Source organism: Gambusia affinis, linkage group LG23, assembly GCF_019740435.1.
Source record: "Gambusia affinis linkage group LG23, SWU_Gaff_1.0, whole genome shotgun sequence".
Classification (NCBI taxonomy): domain Eukaryota; kingdom Metazoa; phylum Chordata; class Actinopteri; order Cyprinodontiformes; family Poeciliidae; genus Gambusia; species Gambusia affinis.
Window position 1 is genome coordinate 11,321,626 of NC_057890.1, and position 20,564 is coordinate 11,342,189.

General features: G+C 37.8%; 1 protein-coding gene across 4 annotated transcripts in view; it reads right to left on the bottom strand.

The window, feature by feature from the left end:
- Positions 1-20,564, bottom strand: part of chchd3a (coiled-coil-helix-coiled-coil-helix domain containing 3a) — a 65,669-nt gene that overhangs the window by 26,247 nt on the left and 18,858 nt on the right. For all 4 annotated transcript variants that reach the window (XM_044108142.1, XM_044108144.1, XM_044108143.1 and 1 more), the window contains 2 exons: positions 20,007-20,187; positions 2,782-2,865 (listed from right to left, as the gene is read on the bottom strand). In XM_044108142.1, coding sequence (XP_043964077.1) covers positions 2,782-2,865; positions 20,007-20,187 — 265 coding nt within the window. The remainder of the gene's footprint in view (positions 1-2,781; positions 2,866-20,006; positions 20,188-20,564) is intronic.

Sequence of the window (20,564 nt, forward strand, 5' to 3'; positions counted from 1 at the left end):
ACTGTTAAATTGCCTTTGCTGAGGTACAAATTTAGAAGCCTAAAATACTTATTTTAGGCTCACGTTTTAATGCAACCACACTGAAACTTGTTGATGTATTGTTGACTGACAGCCCACTCTTACACATATACATGTAAAGCAGATTACTGATCTGATTACCCTGGCTTGTCTATTTACATCCTGAATAGCCAGGTTGCATGTTTGGGTTAGGGCTGATTAGCAAGCTGTCTCCACTAGCCTGCATCAAAACTATTGATCAGCATCGCAGGATCTTAGCTAATAAGCATGATAGTATGTCCAGTTTGTTTAAAAAATGTTGCATTTCAGATGGTTAGAAAAATAAATGACCACAGAAATTCCTCACTTGCAAGTTTACATCACGTGTGAGCACTTGTTGCTACGCTATGTAGCACAATAAAATATGTAATAATTACATCCAGGTCCACTATGGAACAGTGTAAAGCTGACTTCATATATCGCATTTCTGGAAATCTCTTGCATTCTCTGCAATGACACTCTCTGCACACCAACCATCATCTAAGATTTATGTAAAACGATTACATGCTACATATAAACTACGAAGGAGTCAGTTGTTTAATTGCTGTGATGAATCAGCGCCCATTACAAACAAACAGTCTGACCCGGATAAGTACACTGTACGCTCCGCTTTACACTGCAGCTACTTCAATACCTACATCCTGGTTCCGAAATAATATGCACAAGATTGTGTCTTTTCTGAGTTGATGTCTATCGTTATGGATGTTTTCTCATGTTCATGTATATCATCACTTTGAGAGATTACAGTTCGAACACTGAAATGGAAGAAGTCAGCAGTGATTTTGACCTACATTAGTTGGAAAGCATGTGGAATGAAGGGAGACTATACAGCGTGCTAAAATGGGCAAAAAAATAAAAATAAAAAATCATCATCAAAAGTGTCCAAACAAAACCCCCCCATGTGGATCTCTGGAATCACACAGGGGATGATCTAATCCTAACCTGATGACTAGTGTTCCCCTTATGCACTGACAAATATATCTTATTGTTTTTAGTGCAGATTTGTATGGCTAACCTGGGTTTTTTCAATAAATGAATGCATTTTTTTTCTTCATAAATAAATTAATGATGTGAGATTTCTCGAAGAACCTTTATGTGCTTCCCTCTTCTCGTTTCAGATCTAACCTTATTTTTAACACAGCAACAGACGGCTTTTCAACCTTTTCTCCAAGCTGTCTTGTTCTCTATTATTTGTGACATTTAATCTTTTCATAGCTCTTCCGTCTATCTTTTTTCTTTTCCATCCCATATTTTCTCACAAATGCCACTTTATCATAATGTTTAGGTGTGCGTTTTCAGGAAGAATATTTTTGGTTCCAGTTACTTTTTCTATCATGTCATTGCCTGAGTTAAAACCCACCATTTCTCCGTTTTCCCTGAAGCCTGCCCATTTTGTCTATCCATTCTTCTCCGTCTGTTTCTCTCTCGCCACCTCTCTCTCTTTTCAATCTTGTGTTTCTCTTTGAGGTGTGAAGGTGTTTTGTTGACACTTTGATCTAAGGGATATTGACCAGAGCCCAACATGGCTGATGGATGGCCGGCGCTTAAAGTCGATAATGTCCACGCTCGTTGGGGCTCATCACTTTTACTATCCACACCAAATGAGCTCCTGTATGCGAAACAGTACGCCAAGTGATGTAATAACCCAATAAGTGTTGGGGAAAAGAGTCAAGCTAGGATTTATGGATGAATCACTGGCAAGTCAAAATGAAGCTGGCTTGAATCAAATTTTCGTCAGACTTTTGGGCTGAGTGATAACCTGATGTAATCTAAAGAGATGAAAAGAGAATTTATATGATCACTGGTAGCAGAATACCATGCAAGTAATGAGGAAACAACCCATCCATACTATAAGAAATTAAGCTTAATTAATGCATTTGATTGCGTACAGAAAAGCTTTATTATCTTTAGAGTCTTACTTTAACTAGTCTGAACTGAAATTCATTATATATTCCAGTAATAGCAGAGTGCAAATGGTTCTCCTCCACAATGACTTTGTGAAAGCATATAATTTCCATCTGGCTTCCACTGTGGGGAGCGTTTGACTTTTTGCACCCACCAAAGGGGAGAAAACCCGCTCCCAGCAGGAGTGTATAATTTTAAGCACATTAACAAGGGCATTATGGTCTTACTTAGACACTTATGATTTGAGAGCTGCATGAAGGCATCCTTTCTGACCACACTTCAACAGGGCATTTGACCCTAGTCCCCTGCCTTGCAGGAATCTCTCACAGGGACCAGTGTGATGCTGTCATTTGCAGTGTGGAAAGCATTGCAGCTGACCCTTGTCCTAGTCCATGGGACACCAGTATGTCAGAGAAACTCAGGGTAGCATCACTTGTCAGAGACATGAGGATACAGATCAAGATTAAGGCTTAACCTCTTGTCCTTCAAGCAAAAAAGAAAAAAAAAACTGCAGTGAAAAAGTTGATGCAAGGAACAGCAATACAGGAAACAGAAAAAACATGCAGATGCTGAAAGGAAGGATGATATAAAGCAGGAGGACATCAAGGTGGACCACAGAAAAAAAACAATGTGAAGGGAGATTATTTTTCCACAGAAATAATTTGTCATTCAATGCACAAGGTTGTTACTAATCAACCTTAACACCATATTGAAAAGATGACCTAGTTTACAAACCTAACTTTTTGTTAAATAGAATTTTGCACAAACTATTTAAAGGACATTAATCAGTAGGTAGGAAGTTTTTTTATTCCTTCTTACCCTTTCTTCTAGTCGAGTCACCTGCTCTCTGTAAAAAGCATCCTGTTTCTTCAAATCTGCTTCCTTGGCATCCAGTTGCTTGGCCTAAAACAAAACACAGGAAGGAGGAAAATAAATGTTTCTGTGGAAATTATGGGAGTAATATACACATTTTATATATGTACATATAAATAAAAACACTTCCCAAATTAAACCCTTTCATATCATAACATACTTGACTGTCCAAGAATATATCAATGAATTAGACCACCAAAAAGTTTATATATTGCAATAGATAAATTCAAAAAGAAACCCAGAAGTGTTATGGTCACACAACACAATCATGAGGAAGACCCAACTTTACAGTTAAGTCAGTCATGTACAATCTCCATAAGAAGGATTAGTCACAAAAGGTCACTTGTAAACAATCTGATAGCTCAGATGATGCAGGATCCAAGTATGTTTATGAGAATATGAGTGGAAAAAAGGTGCAGGAGCAACAGAAGTAATCTTTGCCTTGAGAGGATTGTGAAGCAAAGACTATTCAAGAGTTCGGGGAAAATTCACAAGCCATGGACCCTGGATGGATTCAGAACTTCAAGAACAGACATAACACATGAATAACCAGGACGCGGGCTACAACTCTCACATTCTTGTAGTCTTTTGATAAATTTTGCATTGAATTTGGAAATCAAGATGTCAGGGTCTGATGGAAGAGTGGAGAGGCACTTCATTCATTCTGCTTAAGGTCCAGAGTAAAACTTCCACACTCGGTATCAGTGATGATTTGGGGAGGCATGTGAAATGCTGGTGGGGGTCCACTGTGGTTTGAAGAGTTCAAAGTTTTATGTACTAGGTGTCATCTACCAGCAAAACTTTGTACTTCACTCTTTGATTTACTAGAAAGAATTTTTAAAAGTTATTATTTAAATGAGCCATATCTATGTACATAACGCAAAACTCCAGCAAAATGACAGTCATATCCAGTAAATTAGAAAAGATTTCAGGAATTCAATTGTCAAAGAGAAACATGCATAGAGAAATTACACACAGAGTTATTTTCTTAATGTTATATTTCTGTGAAATATGAGTATTTTCCATTTAAAATTAATAGAAATATGACATTTAAGATAAGAATTCTACATTAGACAGAAAAAAAATCATTTTCTAATCCAGAAATGTTTTTGTTTTTTTTTTTAATATGAAATGCAAAATTGAACTCCGAAATGAATTGTTGAAATAAAAACCCTCTTCTATAATATTAAAATGTTTTAAGACGTAGTGGTACCTGCAGCCAGGAACATGCAGGTAGACATAAATGCATACACAAGCATCAAAGCACGAGAGCCTGACTGAGCCTTGGCAGGCTCTTATGCTCTTCAGGTAAAATATCAGGACAAGAAGATAGCATCACTTTTTGTAGCGTCCATGTATTGTGTTCTGCCATATGTGTTTACCCAGGCTACCTATCTTTGCTGTCCCCCCCCGTACTGTGACCTTCACTAAATGTACGACTGACTTTCTCTGTGACATACAGCACTGATAAGACCTGATAGATCACCTCTTACAGGAAAAATAAACAACATCAGCTTGTGCACAAGGAACAAGGACTAATCAAAACATATTTACCAGTCCACACAAGAAAAAAAAAGATCATTACCTCACTAATCAAAACATATTTACCGGTCCAGACAAGAAAAAAAAGATCATTACCTCACTGGCCTAGCTAAACCAAGTTGTAGGGACAAATTTGCAAACAGACTAAGAACGAAAGTTGTGAGAAAAAAAAAAAAAGAACAAGTCAAACAAACTGAAAAGAAATCTAGAAGAAGAAAAAGAAACTCACCTTCTGCTCAAATTCCTGAATAAGGTAAGCATTGGAAGAGAACCGTAAGGAGACACTGATTTATTCTTTTCTTCAAAGTGACATTTAGAAAAGGTTTAGTATTCAAATGCCAGTAGTGACAGGCTGCCACGCTGTTCTGCTTCAGTAATCATACTTCATCCTTCAAGTTTACGCTATCACTGGCAACTACACAAACCTGTGCATGCACCCTTAATATGTGGGGTCTACAACCATAAAATGTGGGTATAGTCCTAAAGTGCATGACTATTTACAGTTATACACAAGATTACTAAAGAGTACTTTTACATTAGGGAAGCGGCCACACAGGTGTAGCCTTGAAGTTCTGAGTTTGAACACCCTAGGAAGCTTGGGAATACAGCAACATAGAAAAATACAATACAAAAAAACTGCCTTAGCCCCTCCAATCTTCCCTACGCTGATAACCATCTGAGTGTAGCTACTCAACTCACTGCAGGCGAAACTGTATGCGGCATGCATTGTGATGAGGAGTCCCAGAGAGGAGCTGTCCTCACATGAGATGAGTGGGGGAAGTTTCAAAGTCAAGGGGATACTCCAAGCTCGCTCTGGAAGAGCGAGACAGAAAACACTGTCGCAAAGGCAAACACCTTCATTATAGTGCCAGACAGTGAATAAAACTAACTCCAGGGCAACACTTTATCACACTTAAGACAACACTCGGCGAAAAAACAACACCAAGACCAGGGTGCTGGTGTCTCCGAAGTGTCCTCAAAACAACCCGACATAACCTAGCTTTATTGCTCTGGTCAAACATTTCTCTCTATTGTGTCCCCTAGCAGCTAGTGTTGTTGTTTAATTTGTGCACAATGAAATCAAGACACAGTCATACCACAATCATAGTGCTGGGTAAATGTGCCCTGAAGTGTACCTTAAAAATTATGGCGTTACTGCACTAGAAAGAACCTGTTATTGATTCTGAGCCTGCAATCATTGCCTCTAGGAGAGGATGGAAAAGTTTTCAAGTGTCTGGATTACTCTGCAAATGTGCCAGAAAACTGTCTCCCCAAACAGCTCAATTTAGCCTGAAGGGATAGAGGGGGGCGATGGGGAAGGAGGTAGAATTGGCAAAGGGTTGCTATATTGTAAGGAGCTCAACGTTACGGTAGTAAGTGATGACTAAAGGTGTTGATTTTACCACTAAAGAAAACATGCACACAGATGCTGAGATGCAAACAGAAAGCTCAGACACTAATCTGCAGTACACAAATCATCACGTGTGCACAGAGCAGCCTGAGCAGCTGTGCTCACAGAGAGCAGGCTGAGAGATAAATGTGTGCTGAAAGGGCCACTAAAGGGCTCATTAAAACAGGAGAGGTTGTGACAGAAATGTGTACCAAGGGATTTCTTTTTCTGAATTCCCTTTTGTCAGAGTCTATGGGAGTGTCTATATGTACATGGACCAGTGCATGTGTTCAGTTTCCAGGCAGGCTGGCTGACCCTCTTTTTTGACGACGCACAGGCCCAGTCCCACACACATCGTGTTGAGATTTTCTTTTATTTTTCCACTGATTAATCCCATTCAGTAGGGTTAGAAGATAATCTAATCACACTAAGGGCCAAACAATGAGGCAGACTTCAGAGCTGACCATACATCTTTTGTTATCCTAAAAAAAAAAAAAAAAGGAAAAGAAATGGTCGCTAGTGGAGGAGAGCTCTAGTAGGGTTGGGGGAAAGAAAGAGGCAAGTTGATAAGACAATATTCAAAGCTTTGTAGACCATATGCGAAACTATTCAGCCCATTTGAAAATGGAAAACGTATGCCAAAACTAAAAAAACCTAAAAAGGCAATTCAAAGTGCTTGGCAGGACAAGAGAAAAAAGTAAGTAGAATCCAAGAGGCTAACTATCCAGAAGGTAACAGTGTAGAGATCAACAGCGCAAGTAGGGGAATGTGTTAGAGAAGCACTGGAAAAAATTTTGCATTTATAAAAAAAGGGCAAAAAAAAATAATTTGAGAGATAGCCAAAAGGACTTTTGCTTAAAGCTCAGCCAAAATCATTAGCCTGCGGTACAAAAAGCTGATTGTCAACACATCGAGAAACTGACATACTTCATGAATGACAGTTATTGGAAAGACGGGCGTCTATATTGGTAAGACCTTTTTTTATGTCAGAAATATCTACTGGAAAGTTTTGAGTTTTTGTTTATAATTCTCAGACAGAAAAAAATTGCATTTTATTTAGTTGCGTTGTAATAGCCGCTCTTGAACGGTCCACAAAAATTCTCCAAAGTAAGCCAAATCCTTACTTTTGCCTTTTTAAACATTCACGTTTGAAGCTTAGTGACCTTTTTGTCCATTTCACATAGGAAAAATAAAAACACCTGAAGTTTTCTGAGCTCTGTGGCAAGCACTTTTCACTCAGTTTTACTCTGCCGAATTTTTCAGTACAGCAACCCTGGACACTGAAAGAAAAATATACCATTAAATGAACTACATTTTACAAGAGCACTTCTATTTCTTTTTATAGCCCAGGAATAAACACTATTGTTAATAAGCAATAAACATTTTTATCCTATCCCATTTCTGATTAGGGTACGGTAGCACAAATGGCTGGGGGTGACATGTGGCTGAAAGTGAGACCATGGTGGTCAGATTAAACGAATCGTTTAGGCTCGGTGATCGCCTCTGTGAATATCAATTAGCAAGCCGCTGAATAATTAAGGACAACTGTGTTTTTAATTAGCTGACTGCCGCAGTTTGAGCAGGGCACAGGGCTGGGAACAAGGAGGAGGAGGAGGAGAAGCAGGGAGGAGCTGAAGAGGGGAGGGCTGGGAGAGCGATGAGAACAGGTGGATTTTGCTGCGTCAGCCCACCTCCCCTTGTCCTCCCGCCCACCCACAGGCTGTTCTCTCACTGAATTGCTCCCTTATAGTCCATTTTCTTTCACACCTGCTTTGTTGTTTTTCCCCTTTCAAAGTCTGTGGAAGGACTGAAATAAAAATAATCTTTACCTCTCAGCAATCTGAATTTGCAGTATACCTTTAGCTTGTATGGCAATGAATGGGTGTCTTTGGAAAAACAAAAATTAAAAGAAGAGGCTGTATTACCCTTGATGCAATACATTTGCTCACTTTCAGTTAACACGAAATGTGTCACAACCATATAAAGGTAACATTTCTTGACCAACTTGGACATATACCATGTATCAAAAGGCATTCATAACCCTTGAACATTTTATTTGCTTTTTAGGTGACAGACCAACATAAAGCAACTTAAATTTTAAAAACTCAATGCAGATTGTTAATTGGATTTGACTAGGGCATTTTTACAGAGCATCCCATTGTAGGTTGTGTCGAATGTTCATGGTTATTATCCTGACAGAAGGTGAATCCCTCTCTGAAATTCCACTCTGAAAGATTACGCAGCTTCCCATCCCTGAATCACTGCAGTATGATAGTGTCACCACCATGTCAGCAGCAATGACATGGTTGGTGAAATGTTGTTTTACTTGTCTTTTGCATGTAGGCGAAATGAGTATATTGTCTCATTTGACCGGAGCAAACCTTATTCCCTGAACACTTTCTTTCATGTTTTCCATCACCTTGAAAGTTAGTGGCAAACTGCGAGGCTGACTTTCAATAATGGGTTTCTTCTTTCCACTCTTCCACGAAGGCCACATCTCTGAAGTATACATCTAATAAATGTCCTGTCAAAAAACTTCTCTCACTTGAGCTGCAGCTCTCTGCAGCTGCTTTGTCATTAACATGGGACTCCTGGATTGTTCTATGATTAAATTGTTCCCAGCCTGCCTGTCAGTTTAGGTCACTGACCATGTCTTAGTAGGTTTGTGGTTTAATCTAATTTCAGATGATGGGTGATAGAGTGCTCCATGAGTTTATCAAAGCTCAGGAACTGCTGGTTTACACTTCTTCAAAACCTTATCTCTGACCTTTCTGCTGATCTCCATGATGCTGTTTATCCACAATCTCTAAAGTCTTCTGCAAACAGCTGTGTTTGCACTGAGCTCAAACTGCTTATGCTGGTGTATTTACTTAATATGCAACTTCCAAAAGAAATTGGTAGAGTTTATCAAAATAAAATGGGATGAAAGCTAATATACTTTTCAGCATTTCATTTGCAAACTCATTTGAAAATACTTCTTTGCATCTCTTTTACAAAATCACAGATAAATATTTTCCAGCTTGTGGTTGTAGTCACAAATGTAATAAAAAAGTTAAAGTTGCATCTTTATTTTAATGTTTTAATCTACAAGAAATTGAATTTCAAACAAACAAAAGGCACATTGCTCTACTTCACTTTGGGAAAGTTAATGGCTAAAAGCAACATTGCGCATGCTACATTTTTCATTTCACAGTTCAATGACAGAAATTCTCCAATGTAATAAAATGAAGGAGTTTGGTTTCAATGTGTGCCTGCTAGATGCTTATAAATCATAATAGGTGAAAATAATTTTGAAAGATGTCGTGATCAATAGCGCACAAATCAAATCTCATCACATTAACAAACTGCACATCATCCATAACCTTGTTTTCTTTTATGCTCCCCTCTGCCACCATCGTCCCTGCCTTGATTCACCTCTGTCACGAGTAGCATCATAATCAATGCTCCCTCACACTACCCGAGTGCGCAATGCAGCACGGTGGGTCAGAGCTGCACACCGGGGCCCATCTATCACGTTCACGTGCGACAGGAGCCCATGACAAACTAATACTGAAGCCGTGAGCAGCAAGTCCTGCACGATCCCACTGGCAGCAGGGAGGTCACGGGGGCAGAACAATACGACCATGCTCTGGTGTTAATTAGCACAGCGGAGGTGTAGGTGGCGTGTGGAAGGTTAGAGATGGATGGAGGGAGAAAAGTGAGGGTTCACAGGGTAGACAGGATGAAACGGTGTGTGGTGGATGGAGAGAGGATTCAGGGTGAATATGGAATATAGATGACAACAGAGCTGGAAGAAGAGACGGTTTCTTCTGACAGCTGTTGGGGAACATTTCACACTTCAAGACATCAGAAGAGAGGTTTGATGAAAGGCAGTTTTTTTTTTTTTTTTTTTTTTTACTTTTCAGTGGTATAAGAACACATCAAACTTTTCAGGCATATCTTCATAATAACCCTTGGCTTTTTGGAACAAAAAAAAAACAAAACGGTGGTAACATTATCTTTAAAAGGCATGAGCAGCAAATAAATTTTGGGTGATAGCATAAAATATTACCTGACCTTGCTGGGCAATAATAATCTAATCTATAACATAACCAGTAAAATATGGGAGTTTGCAGCTGAGGCTATAAAAATCCATTGGAGATCATTCACTTTTGCTGCTTAATAAGCATCGTGGGAATTTACTGAGTACCATTCACACTCAAGTTCATGCCCAGCTATTAGTCTCCACAAGAGATTTCAGGAGTATAGGCAATAAAATCATGTCTGTTATGGTGTGGTCAATTAATGAGCTTAACACTGATGACATCAAAGGATACACACTTACTCCCACCCAGAGTTCAAATGCTGCTTCACAATTCTACAAGACCATTTTTAAGGTATGTTACCCCCTTTAAAGAAGCAAAGGATCAGACATCAAGGCATTTTTTAACTGATGCTTAATTAGTCAGTTTTAATAGTGTTTTACTGTCATACGTCCAATATGGTAACTGCAAACAAGCCAAACAGAAGAAATTCACATTCTTTTAGTAGATTCATTAAATGTAGTTACAACACATAAAAATTTTTTTCCCATCCCTTCTGTACTGGTTCACTGAACTGGTAGAAACTGCGTCTGAACACAATGATTTCTACGACTGACAAGATCACACCTAAGTGTAAGCCTTGTTCAGTCACAGCACTTTCCCTGGCAAATAGACTATAGCAGAGGTCAGCAACCTTTACAACCCTGAGAAACATTTTTGCTTTCGGTCCAGCTAAAACAAATTTGTTAACAGCAGCAAAAGCAACATAACTCCTTTACAGAAAATGGTTTGTTTTTATAATGCATACAGTAGGAAATTTGGTTTGGTTTTTAAATTGAAAAGCAATAATTTGTTTTTAATTCTTCCATGGGAAGATACAACCTACAAGTCAAAGAAAATGACATAAAAAAACGAATGTAGTTTGTAACCTATTGACAAAAAACATAATATAAAAGAATATTCAGGAGCAATGGGTGGTAGATCATACACACCATGGGCAGAAGCCATAGTCCTTGATGTGGTTTTGAGCCTGGTCTCTTTCCGTAGGCAAAATAAAAAAAATGGCACAATGACCTTCTAGGTCAAATGGCAGACCTGCCTAGGACCAGGACATAAGGTCATGACAAGTAGGCGGTAAATGTGGGCGTCTTCATTTTTACACATGTATCATAGCTGCTGACCATTTATCGCAAATAAAGATGAAGTGCCAAACGTGTAGGAAGTTAGCAATAGAAGACTGACAGTCTTGTTTGTTTCAGCTGGCTTTAAGAGAGCTGAGTCAGATGTTGCAATCAAGTCAAACATTTACATCTCATTTGCTGTCGGTGCAAGTATGAAGCTGTTTCCAAAGTATACCGCTTTAGTGTAATTGGATAGATAAAACATTTATGAAAGAGTTTTGAAAATACATAAACGGAAAATGAACAAAAGTTAAAATTTTGTTCATTTGTAAGAAATCTCTTTACACTGCAATATATTTCAAGTCTCTCAGCTTGTTTTGGAGACATTACCAATCCTCTGTGGATGGACGGCAGCAACATCTGCTTGCTCAGAGATTGATTAACTGGCTGATCCGTGCGCCTCTGGTGTAAACTGATTGATTGATCATTCTGTAGTGGGTGTTGCCTTTGCCCACCTCTCGGGGGAGTGAACCTCTGGAGGTCTTAAGTCATCTGTCACATCCAACACAGAAGAGATACAAAAGAGATGGGGAGCTGGAGGTTCATTACCAAGCAACTGGGAGGGTACGTACTAATGAAAATGAAGCAATCTGGGAAAATGGTATATGCCTGGGTATTTTTACTTTGCAAAAATGTTGTCATGTGTTACAAAATAATGAGGAGATACACGTTCGAGCTAAAGCTTTTTGCAACGTAAAAATGGCTGACAATAATTACACAAAGTCTGAAAACTCACTTGATCTTAGTAAAATCTATGAAACGTGGCTTAGAGTTTCAAATAATGTAGCAGCAGTGACAAGCAAATTCTTGAAAAGTTTTGGGATAGTTTATTTTTGTTCCGCAGCCAAAACCAATACAGAAATTAAAAAATACTAAGATGGTGTAAAACTGTAATTGTTCCCTTTTTTTGAATATAAAATATCTGCTCATTTAAATTTTTGACCTCATCTTCAGTTAAACCAGGCAGGAAAGGTGAATGTTACTCAAAACAGAAAGGTGTCAGATGAAAACCTGAAGCAAAATGAGGAGCTAGTCGGACAGAATCCTAAACTGAGGGCAGAAAATTCCTTTACCCGATAGAAGAGAACAGACAAAATGACCTGCGAGTGCTATGAGCCGTATTACCTTTGGACAACAGATGTCCCTCGGGTGCTAAGTTAATGAGAATGAGTGCTGGTGAGAGAAAGGCTTGAGGAGAAACAACCGATGGCAAAAAAAAAAAAAAAAGGTGAGAGGGAAGACGTGGGTATGAAAGGACACAGCCTCGAGATGTGTTGCTGACACTAGACCTCATGGACAACCCAAATGGCATGTGGCTGGTTTGTCTGTTTCCATGTGCCTGTAGCTTATGAATTTTTTTTTACCTGTATAAAATCCTGATAGTGTATGTATGGGCAGCTGAAGGCTTGAATGATTATGACTAGAAATACTCTACATTATGTATGCCGACAGGGTGTTAATACATATTCATTGTCCCCAGTGGGTGGTTTTCACAAGCCTGATAAAAAGTAGGAGTTCACAGTCAGAACTGTGGCCTGTCCAACCCTTGTCAGCAGAAACACATCCCCCTTTAATTGCCCAACCAACCTCTTTGTCCAACTACACACTGGTTAATTAAAAATAATAATACAAAACTGTGGAAGCCAATCTTCTTTGCATGCAGAGACTAACCAGTTACGGATATTAACATAAAAGTGTTTTACAAAGATGGTTTCAAAACTGCAATACAATATCTTGCCTACGATTTGAAGTCCTGTTTACTTTTTTTTGTTGTTGTTTATCTTTATACACTTTATTCTAACAAGTATGTTCATATTCCTGTTTTCTGGTAAAAGAAAAACAAAACAACAACAACAAATAATCACTTTAAGTAAGGCAACAGTTTAAAACTGCAGTGGATAAAATCACAGTGGCATGTTTGTTCAATAAAAGACAAAGTGCGGTAAGATAGGGTTCTTGTTGCAACACCTAAGTAGGACTCTTGAAAATGCTCTAGCAGCAGTGCAGATATGCACTATATCTTACCATATACAATGCTATTTTTACTGGGTTTTGTTAAATGTTCCTACTTGCATATTGCTTTAAATGCTGTTTTGGAGTTTCACATTATAAGTGACTTTATTTGAAAAGTTAATTTGAGCAGTAAAATTTGTTTTTTACATATTTGTTCTTTTGTCCACTACATGTTTTCTCACTGGTTTTTAGTAGATTCATCTTGTATGACTCCTTTTGGATTTTTCTAAGTGTTATTGAAACACTGGAATGCAAAGGACTCAATTTCTCCGTCAAACACCATTAGCTAAGCTGACTGTTGTCTTACTTAAAACCACATTAATACTGCTCTCGAAAAACACAGAAAGACCACTAATATGAAAAAGACCAGGTAAAAAGATTGAGTTACCTATTAAGCCATTTTAAACATTAATATGTGTTTAGATATTAATGTTGAAATGACATTATATGCACTTGGCTATTTTACAAAACTTGTAACTGAATTTTTGAAAACCTACCTCCCAGAGACAGAAGCAAAGTAAAGCTATATTAAAAATAACCATTTTGAAACCATATATGAATATAAACAATGAAGCATATATTTTGATATAAAGAGAACATTGGAAAACATAACCAAAAATCCGACTTAAGACACTTCCTTTACATTTTTTTTTCTGGCCTGGCTGACAACATTTTCTATATTTGCCCAGCACAAATAGAAAATCTGCAACACAAGAGTTGCTGAGTAAGGCAGCTGTTATTTGGTGTATACATTGAATTATTTCTTTGCACACACAAATATGACTTGATTTAGCATCACTTCCCAGAATGTTTAGTACAAATGAGGATGAATATATGCATAATAAATGGACCCACCACCCTGTGAAGCTGGAGCAGTAAATTGACTGTACAAGTTCTCTTGTCAGAAATAGGCTGTCCGGACTCCAGTATCCATCCATCAGTCGAAGCAAATTTATACCCTGGCCCTGCTGCTGGAAGCCTGTAGTGCCAATTATGTGAGCGGGTGAGTGCCAGGTGCAGATTGCCAGCAACAGGCCCTGCCAATTAAAGCCTAACCTCATATCTACCCCTAATACTGGGATGGTATCTGGGTAGCTCAAGCCAGGCAAATCGGTGCTGGACTCCTAGGCTGTGTGAAAAATTGTGGAATGGACACCCTTCAAGACAAAGCAATGAAAAAGATGAAACTTTACACACAAAGTAAGGCAAGTGATAGCTCCTTACCAAACATTATCCAGAAGAAACTAATATAGTGCAAATTTACTTTTGCAAAATAACCTTTTTCTGTACTTAACGTAATTTGTGGAATATAAGTCGCACTTTTTTATATTTAGTTCAGCTACCCAGTAGTCAGATGCAACTTATAGTTTTTCTGTAGTCAAAGTTTTTCTTAGTTTATTTAAAAAAAAAAATACATGGAAGTTGAATATCTGTAGAGAATCCCACTGAAACAGAAGTTGACACATAAATAGCTAAATGGCTAAAAAGCCTTTTATGCAGTTTTTTGCACAAATTGGATGTTAATTGAGTTATGCTAAATTTATATTAATTCCGAAACAATTTGCCACCAGGGCCATAGGAGTAAACCTGCACCCTAAAACGTACTGGAGCTTTGTTACACAATAATCATGGCATTAGGTGCCAAAAAGAAATAGGACAAAGTAAATGTACAATTGAACTGTTTGGAACCAGTTACCGGTAGTACACAAAATCACCTTACTCCACCCAAACCAATGTTTGGACTGAGGAAAGATTGATGACTTTGGGTTTGATTGAAAAGTCCGCCTGAGGGTTAGAGCCCTGTTTCTGGGTGAGATGCTATGACCAGTGATTGATTAAACAATGGACCAGTGTGGCTCTGTAGGGAGCGGAATTGTTGAAAATAAAAAGAGAATGGCAGAGGTCTATGATTTCATTAAAATAAAGATGTGTGGACTGGCAGGAGTATGTAGAATGAATATGGGACTTATATGGCTCTTGGTAACATATTATTTACTAGATCACTAATATGAAAGACATGTTTATATTCATGTTATTTGATTTGTATTCAAGGGAAATCAGTGTTGTCTTTATAGTTAACTTTAAATCTGCCATGTACAACCAAAAAAGTAAAACTGGCTTGACAAGTTATGGGCATTTTCTCTACTAGTGTAATTTCTTAAAAATACAGAAAGATGACAACCTAATTAGAATGCCAACCAATGACAAAAGACAAAACAACGCAATGAAATGTTGTGAATATTTGTAATTTAGTATTCATTTGTAAAACTAGACGTATTACAGCCACTGTCAACTAACAACACTTTTTCTCCCCTGACAACACTCACTTCCATTCCCGTTTACAGCATTTCTCAGACTTTGCGTTTTAATAGATGGAGACAAAAAACTGGACCCATAAACATTTTTATCAAAATATTTTAAAAAGAACTATCATTTTTATAGCAGACATGTTTTTCCCTCAAATTTTTTTATAAATGCATTTTGTTCTTTTTTACATGGTAGACTTCTAACAAACCCCATGTTTGTTGTATGCCTTTGTTCCAATTTTCTTTGCTGTGGCCTTCCCTGAGTGGCATTACATGTGTGACCATTGATGTCGAACGTTTTCCCTGCAGACAACAGTACCCCAGAAACCCAACATTACCAACGACGACAACAAACAGCCCTGCCTACAATGGTGTGAAGTTTCAATTACCGGTAGACTTGTTGGCTGGTGGCTGCCAGTCAACCTGACAAAGAAGGAAATGACTGAGTGGAAAGAATTCCTACTGGGGTGGTACAAATCATCTAGCACCCTGACTACAAATGGGACTTAATCGTTAAACATGTATACAATCTATATATAATTAGTGTTACTAATATTATGATCAATTTTTCTTGTGGAAACTCTGCAGCAGAGCTCAAGCAACTGACAGAAAAAGTAGTACATGGAAAAAATGGGCAAATTGCAAATCTTTTTAAATTAAAATTAACCTCCTTTAATGGAAGGTTTTGGTTTGCAAGGAATATATAAATATCCAGGGTGCCAAATATGAGTTTTCTTAACCACATTGTTTAAAAATCTCTTTAAAAGTTGAACTACAATTTCATAACCTAAACTGGATCTGAATGCAGACAAACTGTCTAACAGTAATTTATGGCGAAATACTGACTGACAAATTTCCAACAGTCTGAAGAAACCCAGCAGGATGTATGTGGCTCTGGAAGATAATATAGAGGTATTAATGAAGGAAACTAAAACGTTTTTTATATTAAAACTAATTTTTCCCAGTTGTTTTATTATAAATTTTACATTTCTCAATACTATTTACTTAAAATAGCAAGTTTGACAGTCAAGAGGCCTAAACTCACTTGTGCAGAATTTATCCATTTATCCTTCCATAATGCCCAAGACCTTCATCACAACACAAACCTAAACTAAAACATATTCTTTTAAGAGATTACATTTCTGGAGAAAATTACAAAATGTGAAATGGTCCAACTGCAATCCAGACAGTAAATTGTGACCAAAAGCTAAAAATGAAGTTTTCTAAGGAAATTAAACCACAGGGTTTTTTTTTCTTATTTTTGTTCTCTCAAGAATTCCCCCTAAATCAAAAGAGACTTTATTTTGACTCAGCGTCTAAAAAGCCCAACAGTTTGATGGCCGGATTTGTAACATTTTGATTTTAATGTAAAAAAACCGAACCAATCAATAAAACAAATGTTAACCAACCTTGGTCTACGCCAAACTCTCGAGTCAAATCTCGAGGACGGATGTTACTGTAATTGGTGTGGCTGTGCAAGCAGAGGTTAAGGCCATTATAGGCGAGCATGGGGAGGCATAACAGCTCATAGCTTCACTCTCATTGCGAGAAAAGAAGTAGGGAACGTATGGGGTCCTACCACTCACCGTGACCTGTATCTTAATGAGCGGGACAAATCGATACATGCTGAAAGAGGAACACAACAGCGTTGCAATAAGACAGCTCTGCCTGTGTACACAAGACAGAGCTTTGTTTTTCCAGTAATAATGTTCAATTCTGGTGGAGTTTACATATACTCTCTGGCCTGAATGTCATTACTTATTGATTTGTTTGAATTATTACTTTTTTGGCATAAAATGATCTTACAAGCAAAAATCTTCATAAGTTATATCTCAAACTAATTGAATTAATTCCAGCATGTTGCTGCCACTAGCATGGATAACAGTTACTATTATACATGCTTTTTAAACTTAAAGTATTTTTAACATCTCACCTCGACTCTTCCAAACAAACTTCTTATGCCAATTGTTTTAGGGTAACTGAGTGAAAGCTTATAGATGATACCTGGTACTAGAGCTGGTTTGCATTGTAAAACAAAACAAAACAAAACAAAAAACTATGGAAAATCTTCCTTTACATCCCCATCAGCAAATAAATCTTGTGTTTAGTAAAACAAACCATAAACATTCTTAGACATTTAAATATTTTTAATTCATTGTCTTTGTAAAGTAGAATTAGTTCTCATTTAAAGACAGGTACAGATGCTTACGTGCGGCACAATAATGTGCATTTCATTTTTATGCATTACCTGTATGAAAGTGGTTTTGTACTTGATAAGAGGTGTGGTTACAAGCAACTCTTGTAAAACTGAAAAAAAAGTTTAAAGCTGAGTATTGTAGAAGTTAGTCTTGCTGTTCTTTTTTAGTAAAAAAGAATAAACTGAAAAATTAAGTCACACACTGAAACACAAAAGAGGCAGGAATAATGCAATGTAGCACACATACACACACAGACACACAAAAGACAAACATGTTTTATGTTTCATCAAAAATGAGTTCACTCTGGTTAGCAGGCAATCCTGGAGTTTGACGAACACAGAGAGAAATGACAAAGGGAGGGAGACGTCTTGGGTGAGAGGCTGTCTTTAAAGAACGCAAAAAAAGTCAATTTCCAGTTGAAAAGAACATTGGCTGTGTGGAAGCGTCTGGCTTGACAATTACATGAGCGCTGCAAACCGCACTGCACCTCCACTGATAACCCGTCGGATTCTATTAAAACTTCAGCACTCCAAAGGACACTCATATGGAAGAAATTATCACACAGACTCACAGTGCGTGTGCCGCGTCTTAAAGTAGTAAAAAAAAAAAAAAAAAATGACAATAATTCTTCATCTACATTATTCCTATTGTGAGGAGGCAGAGAAAAACTGGAAGAGAAATTAACTGTTGGATTTGGCAGAAACTCACAAAATAATTAAGGACTTTTATAAGTAAACTGGTTGAAGGCACAGTTTATTCTGTAAAACTGTGTGTGGTTTGAAAGTCTGCTAATAACCTAAAAGTAGCCTCTTTGAGTAACACCAAATACCATCACAGTGTACACAAGGGTACCCATATGTATTTGCACTTGGATAAACACAAACAATTGTGGCACCCTCCTTTGAATTGCCACTTTAATGTGGTCGAGGGTTTGTGTACCCCTGTGATCCTGAGGGCTTTAAGCATTTTATGATTTCAAATCGACATCTAGGTTCTAAATCCAACTCCTGCAATTGGGCTGAACTCTCTCCTCCTTTGTAGTTGCCCAGAAAGAGGCATCAGGCATGGGTGAAGACTGGAGTGAAGATTCAGGTTAGTCTTCTCAGAGTTCTTAATCTTCCTGAGATTAAGAACTCTAGAGAGCTGCAGGCAAGGCTTTGTAAATTTACTAACTGCACCTTTATATTTAACACATGGAAAGTAAATATTATTTTCTTACTCTTCCTTTTTAAGGCCTCCATCTTAGGTGCAATTAAATTACACAAACCAAATTTCTTAAGAAAGTTTCTTCATGGACACTTACAGGAAAAGAATATCAACCCATGGTTTTACCTCCCTCAACATTCTTCTCTTGTCGCCTTTGTTTTCAGTTTGAGTTCGGTTCCATATGAGGGATTCATCACATACTTGTCCAATGGTGGGAATCACGTTCATGCTTCACTCTTACGCCGTCACAACAAAATGATTCATTTTTCTATTACTGCAATAAGCGTGTGAAATGAGCTATATAATCAATAGCGTAGGCCTGTAAACAGTGGCCACACTCCAGGGAAAATGTGTTTCCTTTAGTAAACAATACACTGCCTGGATGTGGTAAGAATGCTCATCTGAAATTGTTGGCAAAGACAATTTACAGAGAAAAAAAAAGACACAAAATGAAAACATTCTTTATAACAATCGAGGGATGAACAGAGTAAGATTTGCCGAAGACAATATTAAGCTACAACAAATAGGTTCACTTACTGTATGATGTTTACAATAAACTGTCCAGATCCTTTGTTTTTGTACACACAAGAAGCTTTGTGTACTGCATGTGTATTTGTGCTAGTGAGATGAGACAGTCTAAGTATTTAATTGAATTACTCCTTCAAGATTTGACACAGCGCTGCTAGCACCAAACACTTCAAAGCTTAAAACACTGCATAGGTTTGCCCTGATGAAAGATAAACCTTGGTCCCAGTTTGAGGTCAAGAGCGCTCTGGAGCAGGTTTTCATTCAGGACATTTATTTACACGGTTGCATTATTTTTACCTTTATCCTGAGTCATAGCACTTTCTGCTGCTGACACAGCATGATGCTACCACTTGATGGGCTATACTGTTATAAGAAACTTGTGGAAAAACGCCTGATTATTGAAGCAATAATCACAAGCCATTTTTAAGGGGGTGTACTACGTATTTTCCAGGTACATAGTGACATTTTATAACATAAAGTACAGAAAAGCCAATTTTGGATGACATCCTCTTTATAATCATTCCTCTTAACCAAAATAAGAATACACTTATAAAGTAAAATGTGGCAGAAATAATGTCTATAAAAATCTCTTCACAAAGCATATGTAGGGAACGGAAATCGAAATTGTGCAAACTCACTTACATCAAAGAGACAATCTTTATTACTCAAAAACAATCTATACACTTAAGTAGGTAAAAAACAAAACAAAAAAAACAAAACAATGCAGCATCTTAAAAGTGATGTTCACTTTAGCTGCTGTGCAATATATTAGAAAGAACACTTACGAGTAGCTGAGCACGAAGCTTCTCATCTTCACTGCTGATCCTCTCCCTAATGATCGCTTGCTGGAGGCTGTCTTGGGTGAGGGGTCGCTCCACAGACAGGATCCTGGATATTTCTTCCTGGACTTTGGACTGAACATCAGCTTGAGCCTGAGCTGATGCCCGGGCCTTCTCTGCATCGTACCTGGGTAGGATCAATAAAAAGAATGTAAATATTGTTAGAATATAACTTGGATAGAATGGTAATGTTAAAAAGAGGCATTTATATGATGCCTGTGCATTCCCCAACATTTTCTGATCTAGCTGTAAATAATGCAGGAAGAGGATTTAGTGCACAGAATAACCAAGGATGGTGATAGTTTAGTACCAAGAATTTATGCTCTTAACATGTGCTATTGGCTATTTTTGAAAATAACGAGTTTTTTTTAAAGAGACAGAGATGCTTAAAGAAAGCACCAACTGACTCCAGAGCATTAGTGAACGGGGTGATCACTTCTTCCTCCCATCACATTAGAACAACATGGTGGCAACAGTCCAAATAAGACAAAATTTCCCAAAATG